The sequence below is a fragment of the Prionailurus bengalensis genome, chromosome E2 (genome assembly GCF_016509475.1).
Source record: "Prionailurus bengalensis isolate Pbe53 chromosome E2, Fcat_Pben_1.1_paternal_pri, whole genome shotgun sequence".
Classification (NCBI taxonomy): Eukaryota; Metazoa; Chordata; class Mammalia; order Carnivora; family Felidae; genus Prionailurus; species Prionailurus bengalensis.
Genome location: NC_057352.1, coordinates 62,154,443 through 62,182,429, shown reverse-complemented (window position 1 = coordinate 62,182,429; position 27,987 = coordinate 62,154,443). Strand labels below are relative to the sequence as shown.

The window sequence follows — 27,987 nt, the reverse complement described above, 5'->3', positions numbered from 1 at the left end:
ACTTCCGGCCCTGGGAGGAGCCTCCGCGGCCCCCGCAGGTCTGTGCGCCCCCGTCGCCACGCCAGAGCTCCGCAGCGAAGCCCCCTCGGACACCCCTGGTGGACACCGAGGTGTAGCCGCCCTCCCCGCCACCGCGCCGCGCCCCCCACCTGGGTTTGGCCCGACACGTGGCCCTCGGGTCCTGGGAGGGGCCAGGGTGAGGGCAGGGGCGGACTCGGGCAGGTACCTGCGTCCCAGGACCACCGCTCAGGACCACCGTTCTAGGGGTGGTGGACGTGGGCGGCTCCGGCATGAGTTCGGGGGCCGCTTCGCGACTGCGGGCGCTCCAGCGACACCTGGGCTCCTCGGAGGTAGGGGGCGGGTCAGGACGCTGGGTTCCTGGCTCGTCGCGGCCTGGGGGCTAAGGTCCGAGGTGGCGCAGGAGCCAGGGGCTCTGGGAGAACGAGGAGATGGGGTCTGACCAACCCCTGCCCGCACTGACTGGCTGGAGAAGGAAGCCCGTGTGTGGAGATGCCCTTCAGTGGCTGGGCGGAGGGGAGGGGGCCCTAGTAGGGTCTAGTGTGGGGCAACGGGGGTCAGACCAGCATTGTTTATGAAGCGTTTTTCAGTGTGTTAGCCCCACAGCCTCACGTGGCTGACTCAGCGACTCCAGCCCAACCCCGCCCCCTCCAGGGTCCAGGGGCAGCTGGGGACTCTGTCCTCTGGGGCTGTTTACTCCGAGGCTGCGGTCTCTACGCCAGTGCGGACGCAGGGCTGGGCCCCACACGCTCATCCCTGTCCCTCTCTCGTGGTTCAGGGCAGAGGCATGGAGCTGGTCAGCAGCCCGCTGACCACGCATGTGCTGGACACGGCCTCAGGGCTCCCAGCCCAGGGCCTCTGCCTCCGTCTGTCCAGGCTCGAGGACCATGGCCAGCAGTGGACGGAGCTGAGAAAAAGGTAGGCTTGAGGGTCACAGAGAGTCCAGATAGCCAGGAAGTGTGGGCTGGATGGCAGTGCTGACCACCGTGCTATGGTCCCCTCAGCCTTGGGGCCAAAGAACACACTGGTGCGGCCTCACAGCCCCAGTGCCTACTGGGCCGGGAGCCAGGGCTTGCCTCTCCCTGAGGGCAGGGTTGGCTGAGGCCTGAAGTGTCATCTGAACGCCTCACTGTCCCCGTGATTAACAGGTAACCTTGTGCCAGGCAGTGCACTGAACACTTTTCTTGTGTTCTTATTCTCACTACAGCCTGTGGCCAGGCTCCATAATTACCCCTTTTATAGTCGCGGAGACTAAGGCAGCGAGAGGCACGCAAAAGGTGGGCGGCTCGGCTCGGCTCGGCTCCGCAGGCCCTGGCCCCTTGCCCCAGGCTCCGCTGGATTGGGCCCAGCCCAGGCCCTGCCTTGTAGCGCTGGGGCCGCCCCGTGAGTCTCCTGAAGGAGGCAGGTTCCCTCTGGTGGTGGGAGTGGACGGCTGGGCCCCAAGGGTTCAGGGCCTGAGGACAGAGAGCTCACCCCCCCCCCCGCCCCTTCGCAGAGGCTGGGGTTCCAGGTTCTTGAAGGAGTATATGGGGTCCCCCGCAGGGTCCTAGAGACCCATTCCCAACTTCTCCCCCTTCCAGTCACAGCACAGAAACTTGAAAGCACAGGTGGCAGGAACGATGGGAGAACTTTCCAGACGTGACTGGGGGCTGATCAGTGAGCAAAGCGCCAGGCCCTCAGAACCCTCCATTCAGACACTCGGTACAGCTGGAAACAGGCCACCATGAGGATGGGGGTTTGGGGACAGTTACTGATCCAGAAAGCCACACAGAATATACTAAATGAAAAGGGCAAGCTATCAAACAGTATGAATAGAATAATCCATTTTAGAGTATTTTTCCAAGTTTATGAATAAGCATAGTTATGCATTGAGAAAATCTAGAAAAAATATATGCCAGTATAAAGGGATTGTTGCTCATGGAATAGATTTTTTTTTTCCTTTTCTGCTTCTCTGTACTGGAGTTCCCTAAAAAGACACTGCAGTGGTGTCCCCGAGCTGCTCCAGACCCCAGGCCCTAGAACGTGGCCTGCTGCAGGGCATTCCCGGTGACTCAGGTTGTGGAGGCGTCTGAGGCCATGGGCCGACCGACCCTGGAGAGCCAGGCAGGGGTGACTCCTCACTCCCTCCGACTCCACTCTCCCCAGCTACACCGACTCGGATGGCCGCTGCCCGGGGCTCCTGCCACCAGGCCCGATGAAGGCAGGCACCTACAAGCTGTCCTTTGACACTGAGGGCTACTGGAAGAAGAGGGGGCAGGAGAGCTTCTACCCGTATGTGGAGGTGAGGGCCGGGGGTGGGCCAGAGGGGTGGAGGCCTGTGATTCACCAAGATTCCTGCAGTGGGCAGGCTGGTCCCACCTCTCCCTGGGCGGTGGCAAGCAGTGAGTTCACCTGCTTTGAGCTCTCAGAAGAAAGGTGTCCAGGGATTTTACCACAACACACCCATCCCTGCCCTGTCCCTGGGTAAAGCTGTGGGGCAGGGCCAAAAGTGACTCAGCCCCTGTGGACAAAGGCACTCACCTGACCCTGTTCAGGGCGGATCCTTCAAGTTCCCCAAGCTAAGGGCTTTCTCCAGGGGAGGATTCAGCCCCATCCGCAGCCCTCACCATTTTCCAGTTCTCCACTGGCTTCATCTGGCCCTCGGGGCTCCAGCCCCACTTAACTTTTGCCCCTGGTCCACAGTCTGGGCTGCCTGTGTGCTGCACCGGACCCTCACTCTGTCCCGGTGCCCTCTCTGCTTCTCAGGTCGTTTTCACCATCACCAACGAGACCCACAGGTTCCATGTGCCCCTGCTGCTGAGCCCGTGGTCCTACACCACGTATCGAGGAAGCTAGTGGCTGAGCCATCGCCTCCTCTGGACAACTGCTGGCCTGTGAGCATCAATCCCATCCCCACAGCTCACTGGGACACCTCAACAGAGGGCACCAGTTCACACTCCCTGCGGGAGATTCTGGCCCCCCATTTTCCAGTAGCCACTGAGTCTCAGGCATCAATAAAGTCAGTGCTGGCATCTGCAAGGCTGCTGCGGTTCCTGGGCTCGGCTGGTGCTGCCCTGGCCCGAGGTGGGAAGGAGGGCAGCAGGGAAGGAAGTGGTCAGGGTACCACGGGTCCTGGAGGTGCCTCTCCTCCACGTAGCCAGGCAACAGGACACACAGCAAATGTAGAAAAACTTCATTTGCAGACGATACAAATAGAAAGACAAACCGCTCCTGTCCTTGGTGAAAGGGAGGGTCATCCAGGGAGCAGTCCCAGGCGGGCACTACGTTGGGGTGCCCACGAGCCCCGCGGGACCCTGGCCCAGCGTCTGCCCAATCACAGCCGTCTCCAGAGGCTTGAAGCCCACGTTGTCCAGAGGGATTCCGAAGGCCAGGAGCTTAGCCTCATAGGTGCGCAGCAGGTCACTGTGGGCCTGTGGGGTGAGAGCAGCATCGGGAGGGGCGGAGCCACACCGAGGGTGACTCTAGCCCAGGCCTTACTCAGCTCTGGAGGGCGCAGGAGGGTGGTGGAGGAAAACCATTTAAAGCTAACCTTTACCAACGGCTCACGGTACGCCACACCTGATCATAAGCACCTTCACGTACATAACTCAGCTAACCCACAATGGGAGACGCTGCCATTATTCCTGTTTCACAGATGGGGAAACTGAAGCAGAAGATACAGACTCAGAGCAGAACTATAGTCTGAACGTGCTCCTGGCTCCTTGCCAGGCATTTCTCATTCAAATCGGTCATCCCTGACTTCACAGGCATGACCCTCCACGTGTATATGACCCTCCCTGCCTTGTGGGTGGAGAGTGCAGGTGGCCCTCCATCCCCCGATCCCAGGAAGGCTAAGGTCTGGGCAACAGTGCTGGTGGGGCCAACACAGGCAAGGTTCCTGTTCCCTGCTCTGGAAAATGGATACTTTTTAAAGAGTTAATTGCATCAGATTGGTTACAAGGGATTGAAATGCGCAGGAAATGCTTGGAGCCTGGTCTGACATCATCCTCACCATTATCAAGAAAAAGGTGCTGATGCTTGGAGCTGAGATTTAAAGGGTGAACTCAGGCTGGGCTCCAGACAGAAGTTGGGGGCTAGGTCCTGGCTCTCACCTTTTTCTGGGGGTCGGACCTCCTGACAATCAGATACATTCCCTTAGAACTGCACACACCAGTAGATGGTTCTAATTTTGTAGATCTAAGTATCAGGGGATGGCCAAAGCATATAAGGGAAGTGTCCCGATGGGCAGGGCTGAGGAAAGGCTCAGGGAGATCTGGTCACGGATGCTGGAGCCCAGCGCCAGTGACAGGCACTGCCTCCCTCCTGGGGTTCCACAACCCAGGGTGCACAGTAGAACCAGGATGCAATGTCCACCGGCAGGTTTATGGGCTTATCTGAGTCACACTCACGGGGTGGCTGCTCGAGGTAAATGTATCTGTAGGCAGCGCTATGTCTGCATTTCCCATAGGCAAAGCCAAGGCAGAGCTGGGGGCTCACCCACAGAGGAGTGAATACTGGGTAGAGGGCCCAGGCCTCTGGGGCTCATGAGGCAGACAAAAGAAGGGTCAAGGCACTCCCTGCCACTCCCCAACAGCGGGAGGCCTCCACACTGCTGGTGGCTTTGGTGTGGGTACGGGGTGCAGCTTTCGTCAGACTTACAAAGGAGTGAGAGAAGCTTAGACTCGTAACTGTCCCCTACACAGAAGAAGCAAAGGAGGCCCATCCAGTCACCCCAGAGGCCAGGTCAGCAAGAGTAAAGGGTCAAACAGGGAGACAGGGACAGAGCGCCCTCATTTAGCAGACATCCACTGGGCAGGCCCCTGTAAGGGACACCAGGACCATCGCCAGAGCTGAGACAGGGCTGTCTCAAGCCTGGCAGCTACAGGTCTCCCGGGTGGCCAGGATGCCAGCACAACCGCACTCCCGTGGCAGCATCAGAGACCCAGTCCACACACACAGTGACCCTTAGAAGGCCCAGACAGCCTCAGGCTGTGTATGCCTCAAAGTGTAAATCAGGTGGGGCCCTGAGAGAGGGTCAAGGAGGCTCCTCATACCTTGCAGACCCGGGCCAACTCATACTGCAAGTCCTTGATAGTGTTGTTCTTTGATTCTAGAACATTCTAAGGAGAGAAAGGTGGATGTGAGTTAGAGCTTGTCTTTGAGCTGAGGTAGACAGGGGTTGGCAGGGGTCTGGGAGCCCCAGCAGGGGACCTCAGACATCCAGGGAATGGCAGCCTGACCCCATCACGGTGTGCATCCACACAGGGCGCAGCCAGCCAGCACAGAAAGGTCTTCAGAGGAGAAAGGGAAAATACCATCTGCCTCTCCAGATGGCGACTGTCCAGATGGTGGGAAGTGAGGACAAGAGATTAGAGAAGCCGGGCCAACCACGGCCCAGGGAAGTCCCCTTGAACCCCTACCTGCTGCCTGGAGGGTTCCTGCCTGGCCAGAGAAGTAAGTGTCCAGAAAAGGCAAGAGCTGCCACCTGGCCCACAGTGACCCTGGCCCACAGGCCCAGCTGCAGCAACCACTGAGGACCGGACTGATTTCATCATGAGTGCCGGCAACACAGCCTCATCCAGCTCCAAGACCAGCTGCCCCTCCCAAAAGTAGAGGCAGGAAAGCCGTCCTGACCTTTCTAACAGGGCCCTCGCTCCCCACCGGCCGGCGTTCGTGGGGATTCACACACAAACAAGGACAAGGACGCAGATGGGCCCCCAGACCCAAGTCCATGGTGCTGCCAGCCCAGACTAGGCCCCTCCCATGTGGCTGCACCACCACAGGCCCCGAGAGCCTGTCCTGAGTGACTCAGGCCCTCCTGGCCCTGCCACCCCCTGAGCCAGGACTCACTGCTGCCCGAAAGCAGCACCTGGTCTCATCCAGAAATGGCCACTACATAACATTGGACTCCTCAGCACTTCTCCACCAGCAATAAGTCCTTCACCCCTACTCAGTGCCAGCTCACCTCCCACCTTCCCAGAGGGTTCTCTCTGATCCAGTCTGCCCCACCCAGGACCTTCCATGTTTCCTTACCAGCCCCAAACCCAGGGGCACAGCCAACAGCGTGAGAATCACCCCCATCCCTCTGGCTCTGCTCCCTTCGCCTCAGCCCTGCACTCCCCCCAACACCCAAGCAGCAGCAAGGAGCTCACAAGGATACAACCAAGTGGGAGCTGCAAGCTTAAGGTCAAGGCCAGGTGGGCAGTAGGCCAGTGCAGGATGCTTTACATAAACATGAAGTGGCCTGACACAGAGTTAATCCTCAGGGCCTGGGTGTCATGTGAGCAAAGGGGGGTTTATGTTCAGCTGAACTACACAGGGACAAATCACCTAAAAAATGCTACCTGTGTAGGGACACCTGGGTGACTCAGTCAGTTAAGCGTCTGACTCTTGGTTTGGGCTCAGGTCATGGTCTCACGGTTCGTGGGTTCGAGCCCAGCATCAGGCTCCGGCACTGTCAGTGCAGAGCCGGCTTGGGATTCTCTGTCTCTCCCTCTCTCTCTGCCCCTCCTCTGCTCGCTCTCGCTCTCTCTCGCTCTCTCTCTCTCTCTCTCTCTCTCAAAATAAATAAATAAAACATTTTTTTTTAAATGCTATGTGTGCCATTTCTCAGGATGAAACACGCTTGCGCAAACCGAAGCAGCCAGCAGCCCCTAACTCCGAAGATCTGTTTCTCCATGAAGGAAAGGCAGACACACACAGGCACCGTCTATCCTGGAAGGATCCACCTCTGGGACAAGCTGGCCTCTCCTCACTGGGCCTCTCCATAAAGACATGCAGACCAGCTGCGTTCTCTGGGGCCATGCACACCCGCGTCTGTCTCCCCAGGCACCCCAGGGCACTGCACCTGGGGTTGTCTCAGGCCTGGCAGCTACAGTAGGTCACCCAGGTGGCCAGGATCCCTGCACAGCCGCACTCCCGCGGCAGCCCAGAGACCCCTTGTCCAGCCTCACCCGTTCTTTCTGTGACATGCCCCAACTAGGCCCAGGGAACAGAGACACAAGGCCCAGCTCCAGGCAAGACGGCCTGCCAGGTGCTGTCAGGCTTTCGCTTGCTGAGCCAAAGCTGGCAGCTATTGCCAGGGTTCCTCAGCTGGCCCCACCAGCCCATGGGCACCCGGGCCCCATCTGTCTTGTTTACTGCTGTCCCCAGTGCCCAAGATGGTTCCAGCATAGAGGAGCACCACGAGGAACTGTGAACTCGTGGCCTTTGCTCAGACATAACTCCCTCTGGGAACCCTGCCACAGCACCCGCCACCACAAAGGGGCACCCATAGCCCTGCATTTCCCTGTCCTAACTGCCCACGGCCCTGCATTTCCCCATCCTAACTGCCCACAGCCTACATCCGGACATCAAAGCAACCCAGGCAGACTGTGGCAGTAGTCTCAGCTGAGAGCTCATGGGCCCGACTGTCCCCCAGGCCTGTCTCTAGGTTTGCTGCCAAATTCCCGAGGAGCGCCGGCCCACAGCAGCTTGAGAAACCCAGGGCCTGATAGGCTGAACTAAACCCATCTCGAGAACTGGACGGGCAGTGGGGCTCAGGGCCAGAAGGGCTGAGAGGTTAAGGAGGGGACTGCAGAAGACCTCAGACCTGAGCAAAGCCAGTAAGAGAGAACCTGGGGAGCCTGATGGCACACACGGGCCTGTGAGCAGACATCTGCAGCCCCATCTATGCTCAGGCCACAGGAAACCCATGACCCTCCCAACACCACCTGAGGGTCCCCACCGGAATGACGGAGGCTGGACACAAACACACGAAACAAGCGACCCCCAACCCAAGCTCAGGACACCTACTCGGGGGCAAGGACATGAGGCTCCAGCCCAGCACCTCCCCAGGAGCCCGCCTGGGGCCTACCTCCAGCTTGCGGGACACAAGGGTCAGGGCAGCAGGGTCCAGGTTGGAGGCCGCCAGCACCTCATTAATCTGCACCTCTTTCTTCTCCACAGCAGCGCTCAGCGCCTGCAGCTTCCGCTCCAGAACCAGGTTCTTGAAGCCCACCTTCTGCTGCACCTCCAGGATGGCCGCGGTGAACTTCCTGTACAGCTCATCTCGCTCCTGCTGTACCTGCAAGGGACAGGCTGCAGTGGACAAAGAGGCCACCTCCCCCGGAAGCATCTCACTGGTCAGAAGCCCCCTCCCGCCTCTTCCCTGGGCCAGAACATACCACTTCTGCCGAGTGAACTCCATTCACCAGGGCCCACCCACGGATGGGGGGGCTGGGTGTCATTTACACTGCCACCACACCCACTCTCTGTGACGGGATTAAAGGGCTGCAGCCATCCACACTGTGGAAAGCAGGAGGAAACACTAACTGGACCCTCGTCTACTAAGCTGTTTCAGGAGGTAGGAGGGCACCCTCGTTAGAGCTGGAGAAGCCCCACAGAGAGGCTGGGGCCCTGGGTTTGTTCAGGAGGCTCAGGAAAGTCATGTCCCTGATCACCCCTACGTCACATCCAAGGCATCACACTCCAGCAAGCAATGCTTGGGAGTGGGGCCCGTGGGGATCCATCCACTCCCTCTGCCAGCCCTGGATCCTAGAACATGCCCCACGAGGCAGATCTGGAGACCAGCCTGTCAATAAATAGAAGTGTTCTTTTTCATCTTCCGATTCTTTTTCCTTTCACTGAGCACCTTAAAGAAAAATCAAGACTGTGTGTAAGTATAAAACGTGAACGCCCCTTAACCCAACTTCCCAGAGGCCTCCATGTGAATCCATGATGTAACTCCTTCCAGAATGTTCTCTACGTGTGTAAAAACATGTCTTGGGGCGCCTGGGTGGCGCAGTCGGTTAAGCGTCCGACTTCAGCCAGGTCACGATCTCGCGGTCCGTGAGTTCGAGCCCCGCGTCGGGCTCTGGGCTGATGGCTCGGAGCCTGGAGCCTGCTTCCGATTCTGTGTCTCCCTCTCTCTCTGCCCCTCCCCTGTTCATGCTCTGTCTCTCTCTGTCTCAAAAATAAATAAACGTTGAAAAAAATTAAGAAAAAAAACCATGTCTTACAGCTAGGAAGAGAAGAGGGCTATGCTCAAACCTGCAGCACCTTCTCCTTCTCCTTACTGTACAGTTTTCCCTCGATTCACTTCAATCAGTCCATCCCTTTGGACTTCAAAATCTGCTGACACATCGACACGCTTGGTTTTCTCAAGAAACACTGACTTTGGCACATACCACGAACGACACTCAAACAGAAGAGAAGGGGGCAAAGTGCACAGGCTCCAACGCAAGCCTCTGCAGTCAGCCTCCATTTCCTCCTCCCCAAATGCACACCCCCTTAGCCAGCAATGGCGGGGGTGGGGGGGCACGGGGGGGCGCAGGGCACATCTCACTGGTGACTCAAGGGTCCTTCTCCTGGCCGGTCAGCAGCCTGCAGGACCCTCAGAGGCATCTCTGAAGAAGGTGACTCTAGTTCTGATGGGATGATGGGATGTACCTGAGGAATCTGGACCATTCCATAATCACTGTCTGTGAGCATGAATCTCAATCAGGTGAGAAAAGGAACAAAACCTGAATTAACCAAAGTTTATAAAGACGGAACTGCTCTGCCTGGCATGTGTGCCACTCACAGGGTACCTCAGAAAAGCACATTCAACGAGACATCTTCCACCCGATCACATCAGCAAGTTTTGAATTACTGACATCTGGTTCAGGCAGGAAGTGGCCCCTTGGGTGCTTTGGGCAGAGTCATAACTCAGAACAACGCTCTGTGCAGCCTCTACCCAAATTCGGAACACAAACCTTTTGGCCCAACAAGCCACTGCTAGGGACTGACTTTAAAAGAGATGCTCAGGGGCGCCTGGGTGGCTCAGTCGGTTAAGCGTCCAACTTCGGCTCAGGTCACAATCTCGCAGTCCGCGAGTTCGAGCCCCGCGTCGGGCTCTGGGCTGATGGCTCAGAGCCTGGAGCCTGCTTCCGATTCTGTGTCTCCCTCTCTCTCTGCCCCTCCCCCGTTCATGCTCTGTCTCTCTCTGTCTCAAAAATAAATAAACGTTAAAAAAAAAAAAATTAAGGGGCGCCTGGGTGGCGCAGTCGGTTAAGCGTCCGACTTCGGCCAGGTCATGATCTCGCGGTCCGTGAGTTCGAGCCCCGCGTCGGGCTCTGGGCTGATGGCTCAGAGCCTGGAGCCTGTTTCCGATTCTGTGTCTCCCTCTCTCTGCCCCTCCCCCGTTCATGCTCTGTCTCTCTCTGTCCCAAAAATAAATAAACGTTGAAAAAAAAAATTAAAAAAAAAAAAAAATTAAAAAAAAAAAAAAAAAAAGATGCTCACCCCTGCACAAAGGTAAACTTAAAAGGAGGACAGTGGCAGTGGTTTGTAACAGCAAAGGACGAAAACAAAGACATCTCTCCAGGGGAAGTGGCTGCATAACAAATGGAGCCTTCTGGGGCGCCTGGGTGGCTCACTGGGTTAAGCGTCCGACTTCAGCTCAGGTCATCATCTCACAGTTTGGGAGTTCGAGCTCCGCATCAGGCTCTGTGCTGACAGCTTGGAGCCCGGAGCCTGCTTCGGATTCTGTGTCTCCTTCTCTCTCTGCCCCTCCCCAACTTGTGCTCTGTCTCTCTATGTCTCTCAAAAAATAAATAAATATAAAAAAAAAAAATTTTTTTTAAATGGAGCGTTCTGGCACAGAGCCGAACATGACTGTTCTGTGTGTACAATCTGGAGACAGCGCAATCAAGGTGAGGTTAAAAAAAAAAAAAGCACAGCGTTCTTAAGGCATGAAGCCACCCGTACATAAGGGTGCACAGGAAGAAGTCTGCACAAAACTCAAGGAGCTGCTACCAGTTGTGAGAACCAGCACTGCATAGCAGGAGGGCCCTCTCATTTTCACTCACAGACGGCAGGGCTCCAGGACTTCTTTACAATGTGTGCCCGACAGTCTACTACTTAAACACATGTACATACATGGAAAAGACCCTCGATGCAAGGGCCAGGTACCCTTCACGTGCTTCAGAGGTGAGCCAGGGGGAAAGAGAATTGGGGGTGATGGTCTCCCAGCAGGGCACCTGCTCTGTGAGACCCTGGGCCTTCTCTAGAATGTACCACAGGGTTTTGCCTCATAAGGCTGCAGAGCGTGAGAAGTGGACAACAGGACTCCCAGCTTTCGAACCTAGAAACCCAGCCGCGGTTTTAAGGCTTCCTGAAACCAATGGCCGAGCCAGGGTTACAGGAAGGGTCTCTCCCTGACTGGGGGTCCCTGGGATGCCGGCCTGGCATCTGCTCACCTTGAGAAATCGCTGCTCCAGCACCTCGTGTTCCCACTGCAGGTCCTTTAGCTCTTTCTCGGCAACCTTCAAACGTGCTTTTGTGCGCTGGAGAGAAAATGAAAGGTGGAGGACAAAGTGTTCAGGACCAGGCGTCCACGTAATGCAGGCTCCTGGGGGATGGCAAGGCCAAAAATAATTGTGGAAGAGAGCTGCCTCAGGGGCACCTGGTGTCTCTGGATCAGGGCTGTCAGTTCGAGCCCCATCCTCAGTGTAGAGATTGACAGAATGAATGAAGGAACAAATGAATGAACGAAGGACTGGCTCAAGGACACAAGCAGCTGAGCGCCCCCCGCAGCAGGCTGGTGGAAACACCTATTGCCCAGAACGTGCACCAGCTTAACATCCTGTCCATGGAGGACACCAGTCAGAGAGGCTGAGGTTCAGCCCCCCAGTCCTGCCCTAAAGGCCGACCCTGCTCTGGGACCCAGGAGACACCTTGCTGATGTCCCTCCTCTCCTAGCCCAGGAGGAAGTGCCAGGAGGGAGGCACAGTCAGGCAGAAACTCACAACCAGGGTCTGTCTGTCCCTCTCATAGTTCCCGAGCTTCTTCTGCATCTCAGTCACGTCATCCCGAGCCTTCTGGAGAGGGTCTGTCAGGCGCTTGTTCTGCGCGGACACCTCCATCATCTCCCTCTCGAGGTGACCTTCCTTCTTGCGCATGTCCTCCAACTGCTCCTGTTGGCACAAGTACGGCAGGGGTGCGGCAGGGGTGCGGCAGGCAGAGCCGAGGTCTTCAGAGGGCAGAGCCAGGAGCCCTCCTGCCCACCAAGGACGGTCCTGAAGACCTGTTCTGTGTATAAACACGGAGTAATTTTGCAGTCTTCACTTATTCTGAATCTTCTAGGAAGGCTGCTTCCACACAAATTGAGATTACACTTTTCCGGGACCCAAGGGGCATTCCCCACCGTGGGACCTCTGGCCCTGCCAGCACTTGCGTGGTGATGACACCACCTGTGCAGCCATGCTGGGGCTCCCACTACAGTTCCGCAGGAAGCTCCCACCTGTCGAATGTGTCCTTTTCACGAGCCCCACCTACGCTACAGTCAGGGCAACATCCTGGCTGCCACCAGCCACAGGTGTGGAGAGGCTCCATTATGAATTCAAACAAGGACAGAGGGGCACCATCAAACATCTTTAAAAGGAGAGTAATGGGCCCGACGGGGTGGAGACCTAGTGTCTGGGGCCCCCGGCCCAGCCGGCCCTAGCGCAGCACCTTGAGGGAGTTGATGAGAGCCAGGTTATTGAGGGTGATGTCGTTGTAGTAGTTCTTGATGTCCGTAAAGGCTTCTTCATGCCGCTGCATCAGCATGTTGATCTGGCCGTTCTTTCTCTCCTCCACCTCGTGGATCTCAGTCTTTCTCCTCAGGTCAAGTTCATCCCTAAGCATCTTCATTTTTTTATCATACTTGGCCTCAATTTCTGAAAGGCAGAAGCACATATAGGGCAGCTTAGCAGAGGAACAGGGGGCCCAGTGTCTATCAGAATAGACGGAACCTATGGGCACCTGGGCAGCTCAGTAGGTGGAGCGTCCGACTCTCAATTTCGGCTCGGGTCATGATCTCATGTTTCATGGGTTCGAGCCCCACGTCCGGCTCTGCACTGATAGCATGGAGCCTGCTTGAGATCCTCTCTCTCCCTCTGTCTCTCTCTGCACCCCTGCTCATGCTCTCTCAAAAAATAAACATTAAAAAAAAAAAAAAAAAAGAATAGATGGGACTTCTAAACACGGCCCAGGAACATCCACCGGGATGAAGGCTGTGCACACAAGAGCGGGCAAAGCACAGGACGGGTTTGAGTGGACCTCTCTCTGCTGAGGCTCACAGATGACATATTCAGCACACACACACCACTGTCTGCCTTCCTTTGCCTGTAGCAGGCATTGATAATCAATCCCGGGGTTAGGGTTCCCAAAACCAAGTGTCAGCTGATCCCACGGCTCGGTGGTCATCCAGGCCGACTCTAGAGCTTTATTAGTGAACCCGACAGACTTCTCAAACGGGAGCCTCCTCGGGCCAGAAGCCATGAAAAGACTATTCTAAGAATACTGCCCACAAGACAATAACTGCCACGTGCCTCAAACTGCTGATCTGTGCCAGGAGTAGGGACGTAGGTGGTAATCACAGCCTCCCCAACTTGCATGGAAGTAAGTTGTTTCGGGATTCTGGGCAATCCGTCAGCCTTGGAAACTACATTTTCTCTCTGCGTGTCTAGGCCATTTTAACCTGGTTTCTGTGCCCTGGGTGAGCAAGCCCTAGAGGTAAATTTCCTTCTGACAGGACGCATGTGAGGAACTGACCTCGCACTTGCCTCTCGAAGTCATTCCGCATCTTGGTGACCTCCTCGCTGTGCTTCTGCAAAGGCAGAGAAGCAGGCCGTTACTAGGTGACAGACACACACAGAAGCCTCTCCCTGGGGCTGGCCCTGCTCCTCGGTGGTATGGAAAATCCAACTCCGGAAACTCTGCGCTGTTTCTGGAGGGTGCTGGGTTCCCCTCATCTCCGAGCTCTTGGACCAGGCTCAGAATAACGTGGTTTTGGTAACTTCCGTGTTTCATAATTCACTTTCCTTGGTTAATGACCGAATGTTAACAGACGTGCTAAACACTGACCGTGCTTGGCCCCTCACTCAGCTTGCCCACAGGTCGGAGAGCACGGGCCATGTCTACACGGAGCTGCAGGTTCTCTCCAGATGCCTGACGGCCTGCTTCAGCTGTGACTTAGAGCAGCATTCACAGTTATTTTCACAGTTATATAGAGAGGTTTTGAATAGAAAATTTAATTATTTTTTATAGGATAGTGCTTTTGCACAAAGGGGAATTCTGACCACATAACTACTCCATATCCAGGCCTCAGGTAAGCAGACAGCCTCACATCACCAAATTCACTGGAAATCTGTCTGTCAGCAAAGACCAGACTATTCTTATAGGTCCAAGACTTCACCGTCAGCCTTCACTGCAAAGTTTTTTCTTAGTTGAGGCTGCGGTGCCTCCAGCATGAGGCAAACGTATTGCCAAATCTTCCGAACCCACGGCCAAGAAGAACCTCAGAAAGCCAAAGTCAGACACATCTTCCCTCTGCCCAAAACCTCCAAAGTTCCCCCAACTAAACCCAGGTCAACAGCTGGGTCCTGACTGTGGCTTTTGATGCCGACAAGCTCTGACCTACCTGCCCAGCCACCTTGCCCCTTGCTCCTCTGGGCCTCCACACCGGCCCATCCCCTATGCCTTCTCCAGACCTGGTCTCCCTAAGCCTGGCTCAGCCCCACCGCCTTCCAGCCTTTGCCCAAATGTCACCTTCTCAATGAGACGCTCCCAGAATTCCTTGTAGAAGAATACAACCCTACCCTCAACCCACTGCATCCTCTTCCCCGCACTGCTCTTCCCACAGCGTTTATGCCTGAGGACGTGCTCCACGTATCCAACACTTCATTCTGTCTTTTGTCTCCTTCCTGGACTGTCAACCACACGTGGGCAGTTCATTCTCTCAGTCCTGTTCCCTATATGTCCCCAGAGATCAGAACAGGGCTTGGCACCTTATGGGCACCAGGCAAATGAATCTCAACCTCCACCTGGAACCCCCAAGCCTCACTCAGAAAGGACCAAAAAGTTAGCCAGGTGCTTATGAACCCAGCTTGCATGACAAACTGCCATGGCCACGGAGGGGCTGGCATACCAGACATGTTAATGGTTGCATATGGTTTTTTTTTTTTTAATGTTTGTTTATTTTTGAAAGAGAGACAGAGCATGAACGGGGGAGGGTCAGAGAGAGGGAGACACAGAATCCGAAGCAGGCTCCAGGCTCTGAGCTGTCAGCACAGAGCCCGGCACAGGGCTCGAACTCACAAACTCGAGATCATGACCTGAGCCGAAGTCGGACGCTCAACCGACTGAGCCACCCGGGCGCCCTGGTTCTGTATGTTTCTAAATGCACCTGACAGACTCCTGGGAAAGCAGCCAGGTGTCAGGTGTCAGCAGCACATGAAGAGGACCCTAGGCTGGATTTTCCCCTTGGGAAGTCCATTTGTTGCTCAGATCTGAAATAAAATTCTGTACTTGGCCCCCAAATGGGATTTGTCTTTTTCTTAAATAGTTCAACTAATTCCCAAAATGCAGGAAGCTTCTAAGCAAAATATGAATTCCCAGGTAAGTTGACTAATCAGGAGTTCACGGTCCCCAGCAGCCAGTCAGGCACTGGCGGCCCTCACACCTACCAGCCGCAGGTTCTTCACCACCACCTCGTTGGCCAGCTCCTGCTCCTTGAGCTCCACCTTCAGCGCCCGCATGTCCTTGCGCAGTGCACCCTCCTGTGCGCAGTGCTCCCTCTGGGCCAGCTTCATGACCACGGCACCCTCAGCCTTCATCTCTGTCAGGTTGTTCTGATGCTCGTACAGCAGGTGCTTCACCTTCTGCTTGTACACCTGCAGGCAGCGAGAGCACCGCTTGCTTCCCTGCACACTCTCACCCACACCCCTGCACACGCACACTCGCCTGCTCACCTGCCCGTGCATGCTCACCTGCAGACACATATCCTTTTTTTTTTTTAATGTTTTATTTATTTTTGAGAGAGAGAGAGAGAGAGCACAAGTTGGGGAGAAGCAGACAGGGGGACAGAGGATCTGAAATGGGCTCCAAGCTGACAGCAGAGATCCTGATGTGGGGCTCGAACTCACGAACCAGGAGATCATGACCTGAGCCAAAGTCGGACGCCTAACCGACTGAGCCACCCAGGTGCCCCGTGCACATACCCTTTCATAAAAAACACTTTCATGAGTATTTCATGAGTGGCTCAGTCAGTTAAGCGTCCAACTCTTTTTTTTTTTAATTTCTTTTTTTTAATGTTTATTTATTTCTGAGACAGAGAGAGACAGGGCATGAGTCGGGGAGGGGCAGAGAGAGAGGGAGACACAGAATCAGAAGCAGGTTCCAGGCTCCGAGCTGTCGGCACAGAGCCCGATGCGGGGCTCGAACTCACAAACCCTGAGATCATGACTTGAGCTGAAGTTGGTCGCTCACACGACTGAGCCACCCAGGCGCCCCTAAGTGTCCAACTCTTGATTTCAGTTCATGTCACGATCTCCCATGTCAGGCTCTGCGATGAGCATGAAGCCTGCTTGGGATTCTCTCTCTCCCCCTCTCTCTGCCCTTCCCCCACTCATACTCTCTCTCTCTCTCTCTCTCTCTCTCTCTGAAAATAAATAAACTCAAAAAAACAACAAACCTTCATTTCCCAGTGTAAAGGATACAAAGGGCTGTGACCCCAAAGCAAGCAACAAAATGCCCCCCTGCTCGAGCCCCGTTCTTCTGTGCCATACGGTATGTCCAGCAGGGACGGGCAGGCCAGCTGCATTTACCTTGATCTCAACCTGGTGCCTCTCCTCAGCCTCCTCCATTTCCCGGTCCTTGTTCCGCAGCTCGGCCTTCTTCTCCTCCAGCTGCCTCCGCGTGATCTCCCAGAAGGTATGGATCTTGTCCCGCTCCAACTGGAAGTAGTTGCGCTCCTCACGCTCACGGTCCAGCTCCTCGCGGACACGGCTGACATGCTCCTCCACCTGCCGGGCAGAGCGCAGCCGTGAGGCCCAGCAGGGCCCCCCCCCGCCCCTGCCCACCGCGATGAAGAAAGAAAGGCCGTTCTCACCTAAACACAAGTAAAAACTAAAAGTGAGATGTTAAAATATGATGCTAGAAAGGTCCCGAGGACAGGACATAATTCAGAAAATAGCAGAAGTACCTTGAATGTAACCAATAATCAAAATATGACTGTATCTTTTCATCCATTCCCAAGAATTTATACTAGAGGAATTCCTCAAAAGAACACAAGAGTTGGGGCACCTGGGTGGCTCGGTCAGTTGGGCGTCTGACTTCGGCTCAGGTCATGATCTCACCGTACGTGGGTTCGAGCCCCACGTCGGGCTCTGTGCTGACAGCTCAGAGCCTGGAGCCTGCTTCCGATTCTGTGTCTCCCTCTCCCTCTGCCCCTCTCCTGCTCATGCTCTCTTTCTCTCAAAAGTAAATAAACGTTAAAAAATTAAAAAAAAAAAAAAAAAAAGAACCAAAAAATACAAGAGTTATCTGCTCAAAGACATTAGCCACACCATTATTACAACAGCAAAAAAAGTTTAAAGGAAGTAATCTGAGATGATTTTAAATACGGAAATGGCTGAGAAATTAGAGTAAATCTACTAAAAGGTTATATGGCCCAAAGACACATAAATATGAAAATGATGGAGCAGCATGTACACACGTTAACAAAACAATGCTAAATTAAAAAACATTCACCTTCTGGTGGTGCCTGGGTGGCTCAGTTAAACATCCGACTTGATTTCAGCTCAGGTCACGATCTCACAGTTCGAGAGTTAAAGCCCCGTATCTGCACTGTCAGCACAGAGCCTGCTTGGGATTCTCTCTCTCCCCCTCTCTCTCTGCCCCTCCCTTGCTCTCTCTCAAAATAAGTACATAAAACTTTAAATAAATAAATAAACAAACGCTCACCTTTAAAGGTATGTTAAGCAAAAAAAATAGACAAACCCAGAAGAACCCCTAACAGTCAAAAAGGTTTTGTCCGAAGCCCACTGCAAATCTCCAAATAGGTTAATTTTTTTTTTTTTTTTTTTACGTGGGGCTGGCTCTTGGCTTTCTTGGGAATTTCATCTCCATCAAGAATTAGTCATCTTCAGAGCACAACTTCAGGCCACTCAGTGTGAAGTTTTTCTCTCCTGATAACCCCATTCCCCACAGGGAAACCACACTTCTCATTTCAAGAGAAGGCCAAGGGGAGCTTGAGTGGCTCAGTCAGTTGAGCATCCGACTCTTGATGGCGGCTCAGGCCATGACCCCAGGGTCATGCACACGGTCTGCACTGAAAGTAGAGCCCACTTGGAATTCTCTCCCACTCTCTCCTTCCGCCCCTCCCCCCCACAAATAAATAAACTTTTTTTTTTTAATTTTTTTTTCAACATTTTTATTTATTTTTGGGACAGAGAGAGACAGAGCATGAACGGGGGAGGGGCAGCGAGAGAGGGAGACACAGAATCAGAAACAGGCTCCAGGCTCCGAGCCATCAGCCCAGAGCCTGACGCGGGGCTCGAACTCCCAGACCGTGAGATCGTGACCTGGCTGAAGTCGGACGCTTAACCGACTGCGCCACCCAGGCGCCCCAATAAACATTTTTTAAAAAGAGAGAGAGGGGCGCCTGGGTGGCTCGGTTGCTTAAGCGTCTGAGTTCAGCTCAGGTCATGAGCTCACGGTTCATGGGTTTGAACCCTACATCGCATTCTCTGCTCTCAGCAAATCCTTTGTCAGATCCTTTGTCCCCGTCTCCCTCTGCCCCTACACTGCTCATACTTTCTCTCTCTCAAAAAGAAATAAAACATTAGAAGATAAAAGTAAAAATAAATAAATAAAATGAATTAAAAACTTTAAGAAGAGAGAAGGCCAAGATAACAAGCCCCCAAGGAGGGGCAACCAGAGCTCTGTGGTGGGGAACCTGGGTGGGGCTTGCCTCCCCATGGGGGTCTGATGAGGGGCTCAGCAGATGACAGGGTCCTCATGGCACAGACCTTTCGTATCTAGACTCAAACAGATAGCCTAAACCAGGCTCCTACCTAGTTCGATTGACTCACAGTCTTAGATTTCCCTCAATATTTAGGTTTCTTATAAATATCCAGATTTCTAGCTTCTCTTTGAAAAGCAGAAAACAGACCACACTGGAGCCCAGTGCCCCCAAGGTAACCATCCAATGAACTGACTGCAGCTGTCCCCAGTCCCTCACCCCTGCCTGGGCCCTAGACAGTTCTGAGGTGTCAGTGCCCACATATGCAACCTAACCACTGCTGTGTCACAGTTCTGTATCCACAGGGACAAGAAGTAAACGGGAGACGAGAAACAGCTCAACTGATGGCAATGTGATGTGCCGTCCGTTCTACACACAGCAGCCCCACCCTCTCTCCAAAACACAAACCGGAACCCATCACCATCTCCTTAAACTGCTTGAGGTTCCCCCGCATGTAAAATAAAGCAACCCTTCACTAGTGTACAAGGGCCTCTGTCCAGCTCATCAACTTCAGCTCATGTCACTGTCCCTGTCTCCTTTGTATTTATGTCTTAAAACTATCAAGGGAGTTATTAACACCAACCCACAAGCTGACATGGGACCCTCAAGAGGCCTATAGCAGACACTCACTCACGGGTCAGTCACCAACACAGGCTGCAGGGGCCACCACACCTGCTCTCATGGTTCACCACGTGCTGCAGTTTTTCACTGGAATTATAATTAGATAATTACGTTCTCTGGTCCTTAATGTCGCCAAAATGGGTAAGTGGCTTAAAATAATTCCTACTGTTGGGGCGCCTGGGTGGCGCAGTCGGTTGAGCGTCCAACTTCAGCCAGGTCACGATCTCCCGGTCCGGGAGTTCGAGCCCCGCGTCGGGCTCTGGGCTGATGGCTCAGAGCCTGGAGCCTGTTTCCGATTCTGTGTCTCCCTCTCTCTCTGCCCCTCCCCCATTCACGCTCTGTCTCTCTCTGTCTCAAAAATAAATAAACGTTAAAAAAAAAAATTAAAAAAAAAAAAATAATAATTCCTACTGTTTAATGCAAATAAAATAAACAACAATATTATATATGCATATAACAGCTCAGTAAGCATCAGGTGCATAAAAGGATAAGACTGAAAGGATATACAGAAAATTAAAAATAGTTTTTATTTTGGAAAATCATTTCCTTCCCAATTGCTACCACCCTATTTAAAAATGTCTTCACTGCACTGATGTTTTTAAATTGTACTGTGCTTGAGAGTTTTGGAGCCGACGAAACGTATGGAAATGGGAAGAGGTGTTATCTTGGTTTGGACACGAGTGCAGGAACACACTGAGGGGAGGTGGACGAGGAGGCAGTGGGCAACAGTCTGTAAAAAGTTCAGAAAGGGGCGCCTGGGTGGCTCAGTCGGTTAGACATCCGACTTCAGCCCAGGTCACGATCTCGCGGTCCGTGAGTTCGAGCCCCGCTGTGGGCTGATGGCTCAGAGCCTGGAGCCTGCTTCTGATTCTGTGTCTCCCTCTCTCTCTGCCCCTCCCCCATTCATGCTCTGTCTCTCTCTGTCTCAAAAATAAATAAACGTTAAAAAAAAAAATTAAAAAAAAAAAAAAAAAGAAGTTCAGAAAGACAAACGGCCAGAGACAACTTCGAACGACACTCGCCAGTCCCATCCCGACCTAATTGCTCACCTGCTCCTTGCTCATGTCCTCCGGAGCAAGCCCGTCAACAATTGGGGTAGCTTTGGTTTTCCCTTTCTTCCCTTTCTTCTTGGGCGCCTTTGATTAAAGAAGAGATGATCGGGTAAGACAGGGAGGCCTGGCTCTGATGAATTCCCGGGCTCACCGGAAGAGGAGTACCTGTCGTGGTACCTCTGTCCTACTGCTCACTGTCTCATGCCCCGCCTGGAGCACATCACTCCGCCCTAAGGTTTCCCCACCCTTCACCACCCACACATTTCTCTGTTGACACCTCTGGAGAAACAAGGGAAAAAAATCTTCCTTTTTAGAAGAGAACATTTTCTCCCTCAGAAAGGAGGGGACGGGGAACTCATTCCAAATCCATTCCTTGGTACGTGGCAGAGACCTCCTTGGTGTAGATGCAAAATGTGCTTGCCAGGACAAACCCCGATACCACACTGCCAAACGTTACTATGTTGGCTATAATGCTTGGTCACCACCATAGAGAAACCTGCAAGAAACTGTTCAATAAGTCTAAGGGGAAATGTCTCCATAGCAATGATCACAGGTGGTAATAGAAGTCTTCCTTTCTTCCAAATATAAAACTCCTTCAGAGAATCAGAGGCGCCTGGGTAGCTCAGTCAGTTAAGCGTCTCTTGATTTCAGCTCAGGTCATGATCTCAGTCTGTGGGATCAAGCCCCACGTCAGGCTCTAAATTCTCTCTCTCCCTCTCTCTCTTTCTCTCTGCCCCTCTTCGGCTCCCGCTGTCTCTCCCTCAAAATAAATAAACTTAAAAAAAAAATCTTTGGGGTATGTGGGTGGCTCAGTCGGTTAAGCAGCCCAGTTCAGCTCAGGTCATGATCTCGCGGTTCGTGGGTTCGAGCGCCGCGTCGGGCTCTGTGCTCACTGCTCGGAGCCTGGAGCCTGCTTCGGATTCTGTGTCTCCCTCTCTCTCTGCCCCGTCCCCACTCGTGCTCTGTCTCTCTTTCTCCCTCAAAAACAAACATTTAAATAAATAAACAAACAAGTAAATAAACATTATTTATTATTAATTAATTTTAAACATTAAAATAAATACATAAATAAATCCTCGAAAGAAGCCTTGTCAGGAGCTGAAGCAGACAGCACTCGCCACGGGTGTGCTATAAATGGTTCACCACACGGACCTGCTCTTAGTGTCACTTGCTTTTAACAACTTTGACAAGATGAGAGAAACCTCCCACCTCCACTCACCTCTCAAGGGCCACTCAAGCAGGTACCGAATTTCCAAATCCCTGTCTTTATGCCTAGACTTCTCCCAACTCTGTGACCCATGCTTTTGCATGTGCATGAATCTACATGTTTCTGTAACATATTTGTGTGTCTAAACGTCCCTATTAATGTTTTCACGTGTGTACATGCATGTCTACACGTCTCTGTAACATGTTTACGATTACAAAAAAGTTTTACGTGGATATCTTGGAAAACACAGAAAAGCAAAAAGTGAATAGGAAAATCACCCATATTCCCACAAGCTAGTGATACACATAAGAATTTTAGCGATCTTGGGGCGCCTGGGTGGCGCAGTCGGTTGAGCGTCCGACTTCAGCCAGGTCACGATCTCGCGGTCCGTGAGTTTGAGCCCCGCGTCAGGCTCTGGGCTGATGGCTCGGAGCCTGGAGCCTGCTTCCGATTCTGTGTCTCCCTCTCTCTCTGCCCCTCCCCCGTTCATGCTCTGTCTCTCTCTGTCCCAAAATAAATAAAAAACATTGAAAAAAAAAATTAAAAAAAGAATTTTAGCGATCTTGGGGCGCCTGGGTGGCGCAGTCGGTTAAGCGTCCGACTTCAGCCAGGTCACGATCTCGCGGTCCATGAGTTCGAGCCCCGCGTCAGGCTCTGGGCTGATGGCTCGGAGCCTGGAGCCTTGCTTCCGATTCTGTGTCTCCCTCTCTCTCTGCCCCTCCCCCGTTCATGCTCTGTCTCTCTCTGTCCCAAAATAAATAAAAAACATTGAAAAAAAAATTAAAAAAAAGAATTTTAGCGATCTTTTCCAGCTGATTTTAAAAGACCCATCCACTAAAATCTTTCCTCCTTCGAGAAGTCCACCCCATCAGAAGGTCCCAAAGGTTCACCGCTACTTGGCAATTCACAGCCAACTGCAGGGGCTTGGAGAGGCATTCTCCCCGCCAGCTGATGGCCCGCGGGCTACATCCCAGAAAATGCGCTACTGAACGCGTCTATACCATGGGTGCCAGGGCAGCTGAGGGCCCCAATACAGGAGACAGGCAGGAGGAAGAACTGGAGAGGCGGTGAGCTCCCCGTCTTGCTCGGACAGGCCTGCCTCCCACGGGGCTCTCCAAGGAAACAGCCGTTCCTGTATCCTGGGGCTCTGTCCAGTACTCCTTGCTGTAGCGGGAACTCCAGCCACTGCGGTATGCCTCAGACTCTCCATCCCAGAGACTGGGCGTCCTAGGGTGTCCCCTGACCCCGACTGTGCTCCACGGGACCCTATAATGTCAGACCCTAGGGCCCAAGGATCGGAGGACTGAGACTTCCATAACAAATGGGAAATCTTTTTGTCCCAGGTTCTGTTTTCTGGACGGCTTGCACATCAAACCCTGGATCTCGGCGCGGGGGTTGGGGGGGGGGGGGGGGGGGCGGTGAGCACAGGAGCCTGGAGATCCCAGACCTCTCAGCTCAACGTGCGTGCGGGATGCGGGATGCGGGATGCGGGATGCGGCAAGCGTAGCGCCCCATGCTCTCCTCATGGGAACGCCAGGAGAGCACCAAGGCCTCAATTCCAGGAACCCAGAGCTCCAAGCCTGCCCACTCTTGGGGTCTCAGTGCGCACAGGTCCCGGGACCCCAGGCCTCCCCATCCAGGGGTCTCTCTGCGCGCAGGACTGTCTAACCGAGGAGCCCCTGGCCCCCTCAGGGACCCTAGCCGGGTACCCCGCGCCTCCTCACCATAGCTCTCGTGGTGGATTCCCGCCGCGACCTGCAGACAGAGGCGCCCGCCCGACGGAGGCCGCAGCGTCTCCCGGCAACCGATGGGCGGTCCCGCGCGAAACCTCGAAGATCCTCGCGAGACTCGGCCAGCCGGTACAGTCCTTCGCCGCCGCGGAGGCGAGCTCCTAGCAACTCGCGCTGGGCGGAACCCGGGGTTGCCCGAGTCGAGTAGGTCTTGCGGCGGCCTGGAGTCAACCGCACTCTGGATCTTCCCGAAGCTCCTTAAGCGCATTTCGTTGGAGGATTATGGTGTTTTTTGCGTGTCTCCCCGACTAGAACTTAAGCTCCTCGGAGGGGGAGGAACTGTTTCGTCCACTTCTTACGTACAGCGCCTAGAACAACAGTACATACCAGGTGTTCAGTAAGAGTGCCTTCAACGAAGGAGGGAGACCGCAAGGAAAGACAGATCAGCCGCCCAAGGCCTCCAGACGCTATGCAAATCGGATTCAAATTTGGGCCGAGGTTACGCCCCTGGGCCACACCCCCGCCCACCTTTGAAAATTCCTCCCACCAGCTGCCGCGGTGAGGGTGGAAGGTAGCTGGGTTTCCGCAAACCATCAGAACAAAACAAAAATAGGAAAGAAAAGTATTTTCCAGCTAGCTCCAAAGTTTTGAAGTCGGCAAGTGTCTCCTCAAAAATAAACTGCTCTGCCAGAGGAGGCCTCCTCTGTGGCCCCCGGTCCTCGTGGTGAGGAAAAACTAGAAACCTCTGCCAGGGGTTTCCAGACAGGCACTGCAGAAAAAGCCTTAGGAGGTCCCTTTCCCAACCCCTTGCTCTGAAAACTGCAAATCATTATATGATTTTGCAGGTGAATTTCCAACCCCTGCCACCACCCTGCTGCCCACGTGTATCACTCCCTGTCCATCAGAAGACTAAGAATGTGTCATAAGCAGGTGCCCATCTTTACACACCGTTTGTCCTCTTTGTTTGTACACCCTCTCCTTTAACATCTTCCTAACTAGTGATTTTGCAGCAGGTCATATGTTCCCATCTGTTTGGGGATGGAGAAGATTCCAGAATTTTTTCGCCCTGGAGAGTTGCACTGGGGACAAAGTGTGAGTAATGAAGAAGGGATCTGCCAATCCCACCCAAGGAAGAAGATGCCTCCTTAGCTGGGCTTGCTTAGGCCCCAGGCACACACACACAGGCAGTGATCCGAGAGCCACAGTGAGGACCCTGAGGGGCTTCCTGGTTTACCCACCGAAGCCATGACTGCTCTTGGACTGGAGCAGCCAATTGGAAGGACCCACCTTGCAGAGAGCCATGATTTATTTATAGCAGGCCCTGAGGCCTTTGTGAGGTCTGGTCACGTCCCTGTGCCTACACCACTGGCCTGATAGGGGCCTCCTCCCCCAATGCCAGGGCCTCCCAGAGGGAATTTGGCGGGCCAGACAGTGCAGCTGGGTAACACGGAGGGGTAATTATTGTTATTTAACACTTACTTTGGCAGACCCAATATGCTAGGTGCCTCATGCTGACTGGCTTTTTTGCTTTAGAAGTCTGGGAGTTCTGAATTAAATAAATGCATTAACAAGAATTCCTTTCAGCAAAAAGGGCAAGAAAAAGAAGGTGAGCTCAGGATAACGAGACAGGGAATTCATTTGTCAAAAGCAGCAGCATTGCTTAGTTTATCGTTCCACAGAGAGCCCTGGCTGACAACTCCCCGGGCTCCTGACAGGCCCACAGTGACCTGTGCTTTTCATATTGGATTTGAGTTCAGATTCTTAGAAAAGAGCCTTTTCTTCACATGTGTGGCTCAAGATACTTTTATTCAGCATCAAGCTGTGCAGCTCCGAAACCCAGATAAATGGCATCTGAGTTTCCTGCAAAATCACAGAGCAAATGTTAACATAGACAAACCCCCTGACCATATTGTCTAGTGTCTGCCTCTTCCTCATGCCTGCTGACTTGGTCAGTTAGGTAAACTGCTTCAGACCACTACATCATCATCGCTTCTCGGCCTTTTGGCTAAGATCCAGTGCAGACCACTACGTCAACTCAACAGATGCCTGGGTGTTAAGGTAACAGAATACTTCAGCGACACCTGGGGGGCTCAGTCAGTTAAGTGTCTGACTCTTGATTTCAACTCAGGTCACGATCTCATGGTTTGTGGGATCGAGCCCCGTGTCGAGCTCCGTTCTGACAACAGGAGCCTGCTTGGAATTCTCTCTCTCCCTCTTTCTCTGCCCCTCCCCTGCTTGTTCTCTCTCTGTCTCCCTCCCTCCCTCTCCCTCCCTCCCTCTCCCTCCCTCTCTCTCCCTCTCTCTCTCTTTCAAATTACATAAATAAGCTTTAAAAAAAAAAAGATAACAGAGGACTTGAGAAGACTGGACTCTCATTTAGAGATAGTGAAGTATTTACAAATGAAATTATATAATGTGTAGAATTTGCTTCAAAAAAATCCAGCAATGAAGGGAGGTAATTGATAGTAGAGAGGAAACATGATCAGCCATGAGTTAGTAACTGCTGAGTCTGGGTGTTGGGTACAAGCAGGTTAATTGTGCTATTCTCTCTCCTTTTGTTTAAAAATGTTCTTAATGAAAAGTTCAAAATAAATAAACACTGGCTCTGGAACCAGATCACCTGCTGGTCACCAGCTGGGATGCCTTAGACAAGACCCCCTCTGTACCCACCTACCCATCTCTCAAATAGGGAAAATTATTAAACGATTGCCATTACAGTTACTGTGGCTGCATAACAGGTTATCCCCAAAAGTAATGGCTTGATACAGTAACACTATCGGTTTTGCTCATGAGTCTACAACTCAGCCAAGACTCAGTGGGGGACAGCTCACCTCAGCTCCACAGAACACCCCCAGAGGGGTGGCTCAAAGGCGGGTCTCATGTCTGCCCCATGGCCTGAGGACTTAAGTCCGGTCTACTGGCTACTGCTGGCCAGAACACACACATTGGCGTCTTGAGTGGCCTGGAATTCCTCACATAAGGTGGCCAGGTTCCAGGGGGTCTTCTGAGGGACAGGTGAATCTCCCTTATGACCCAACTTTAGAAGTCACATGGCATCATTTCTGCCACACTCTATTGGCCAGAGCAGTCACAAGGCTTGCCCAGGTTCAAGCAGGAAAAGTATAGGTGAGGGAGTGTCTTGAGGGGAGTGGAAAGGTTCTGGAAATGGAATCAGAAATACCAATCTGGGGGTGCCTGAGTGGCTCAGTCGGTTGAGCGTCCGACTTCAGCTCAGGTCATGATCTTGCTCGCGGTCTGTGAGTTCGAGCCCCACGTCGGGCTCTGTGCTGACATCTCGGAGCCTGGAGCCTGCTTCGAATTCTGTGTCTCCCTCTCTCTCAGCCCCTCTCCCTCTCATGCTCTGTCTCTCTCTCTCTCAAAAATAACTAAAAACATCAAAAAAAATTTTTTTAAAGAAATACCAATGTGACCATTTTGAGAAAATACAATCTGCCACCCCAGCTCACTCTGAACAGCCAGTACCTATCCTCTGTCCCAACTTCCCAGGGCACTCACTGGCTTGCTTATGGCCCCACCACCCATCCTAGAACTCAGTTTTGTCCCTGGAAAGCCAAATCTCTGCCTTTTGGGGTCACATGGAGGCCAGTGGCTCACAGCAAGGGCTGGTTCTACAGGGTCACGAAATCATTTTAGAAGGTTGCAAACTGCAGTTTTGTTCTCACTTGTTTTGTAAACTAAAGAACAATGGGAACCATTAGCCAGCCTCGGGGACTGACAGTCTCAAAGGCTGTGGGCTCCCTGTGACTGGAGCTGGGCTGGGCAACGAGGGCCTTCCTCGGGTGGCTGAAACTGTATGGACCACCTGCCTTTGAGAGGGTGCCTGTCCTGCAAACACCAAGTTCATACCCACCTCCCTCCTCTGCGGGCCTTTTTCACTCCCAGCTGGGTACAAACTCTTTCTCCCTGATGCTCTTCCGTGGTTGGTTTTGTTTTTATAAAAGTGCAGTCTTTGGGCTTGAATTCGGACCCTCTGGCTTCCAGTGCCTGGCTGTGCAGCCTTGGTCAGCTTACCTACCCTCTCTGTGTGCTCAACGTCTGCGCCTGGAAAAACAGGACACCGTCTTCTTTGGATCTCTGGGAGAATTAATGAGATACTGCGCACAAAGAACTTGACACAGGGACGCATTCCAGGGGCGTGTGTTTGCGGTTCTCGACGCGCCCGGATCCTGCCTGCCTTCCCGGGGCGCCCTGGCTGCCCGCTCCCACCTCCCTACCTCCCATCCCCCACCCGCGCCCCACTCCGGCCTCGCCGTTACACTCCCGCCCAACCCCACCCACATGTGTTCTCCATAGTATTAGCCACAATCTGCAAATCTTTGCTTACAGGCCAGGGGTGTGGGCGCCGCCTTTGCCTCTCCTCGTGCCTCCCCTCCATGGCCAGCGAAGCACCGACGAGTAGCTGGCACCCCATAAATATATGGGGGTGAACAAATGGACGGAAGTCGGCGCGGCTGCGGGAGGAGCGTGCGCGCTGGGGGCGCAGAGGGCGCTAGAGCCGCACCCGCGATGGGACGCCGCCGCCGGATGCGCCAGGGTCCGCAGCGGGAGACA

At 53.5% G+C, this 27,987-nt stretch overlaps 2 protein-coding genes across 4 annotated transcripts; one reads left to right on the top strand and one right to left on the bottom strand.

Moving 5' to 3' along the window:
• The first annotated feature begins 5 nt into the window (after positions 1-5).
• LOC122494636 (5-hydroxyisourate hydrolase-like) lies at positions 6-3,036 on the top strand. Its single transcript, XM_043599970.1, has 4 exons — positions 6-350; positions 797-936; positions 2,164-2,299; positions 2,764-3,036. The coding sequence occupies exons 1-4, from the start codon at positions 291-293 to the stop codon at positions 2,851-2,853; spliced, it is 426 nt and encodes a 141-aa protein (XP_043455905.1). The 5' UTR covers positions 6-290; the 3' UTR covers positions 2,854-3,036.
• GAS8 (growth arrest specific 8) lies at positions 1,851-27,963 on the bottom strand. Of its 3 annotated transcripts, XM_043599963.1 has the most exons (12): positions 27,761-27,963; positions 23,410-23,783; positions 20,476-20,562; positions 16,608-16,805; positions 15,468-15,674; positions 13,555-13,609; positions 12,472-12,677; positions 11,766-11,933; positions 11,217-11,303; positions 7,853-8,062; positions 5,052-5,117; positions 3,176-3,428 (listed from the first exon to the last, which is right to left on the bottom strand). In XM_043599963.1, the coding sequence occupies exons 2-12, from the start codon at positions 23,410-23,412 to the stop codon at positions 3,279-3,281; spliced, it is 1,437 nt and encodes a 478-aa protein (XP_043455898.1). In that variant the 5' UTR covers positions 23,413-23,783; positions 27,761-27,963; the 3' UTR covers positions 3,176-3,278. The 3 variants fall into 3 exon arrangements, with proteins under 3 accessions (XP_043455901.1, XP_043455898.1, XP_043455899.1); XM_043599964.1 differs by lacking the exons at positions 5,052-5,117; positions 27,761-27,963 and having other exon boundaries at positions 23,410-23,517; XM_043599966.1 differs by lacking the exons at positions 13,555-13,609; positions 16,608-16,805; positions 20,476-20,562; positions 23,410-23,783; positions 27,761-27,963 and having other exon boundaries at positions 1,851-3,428; positions 15,468-15,572.
• Positions 27,964-27,987: the final 24 nt, after the last annotated feature.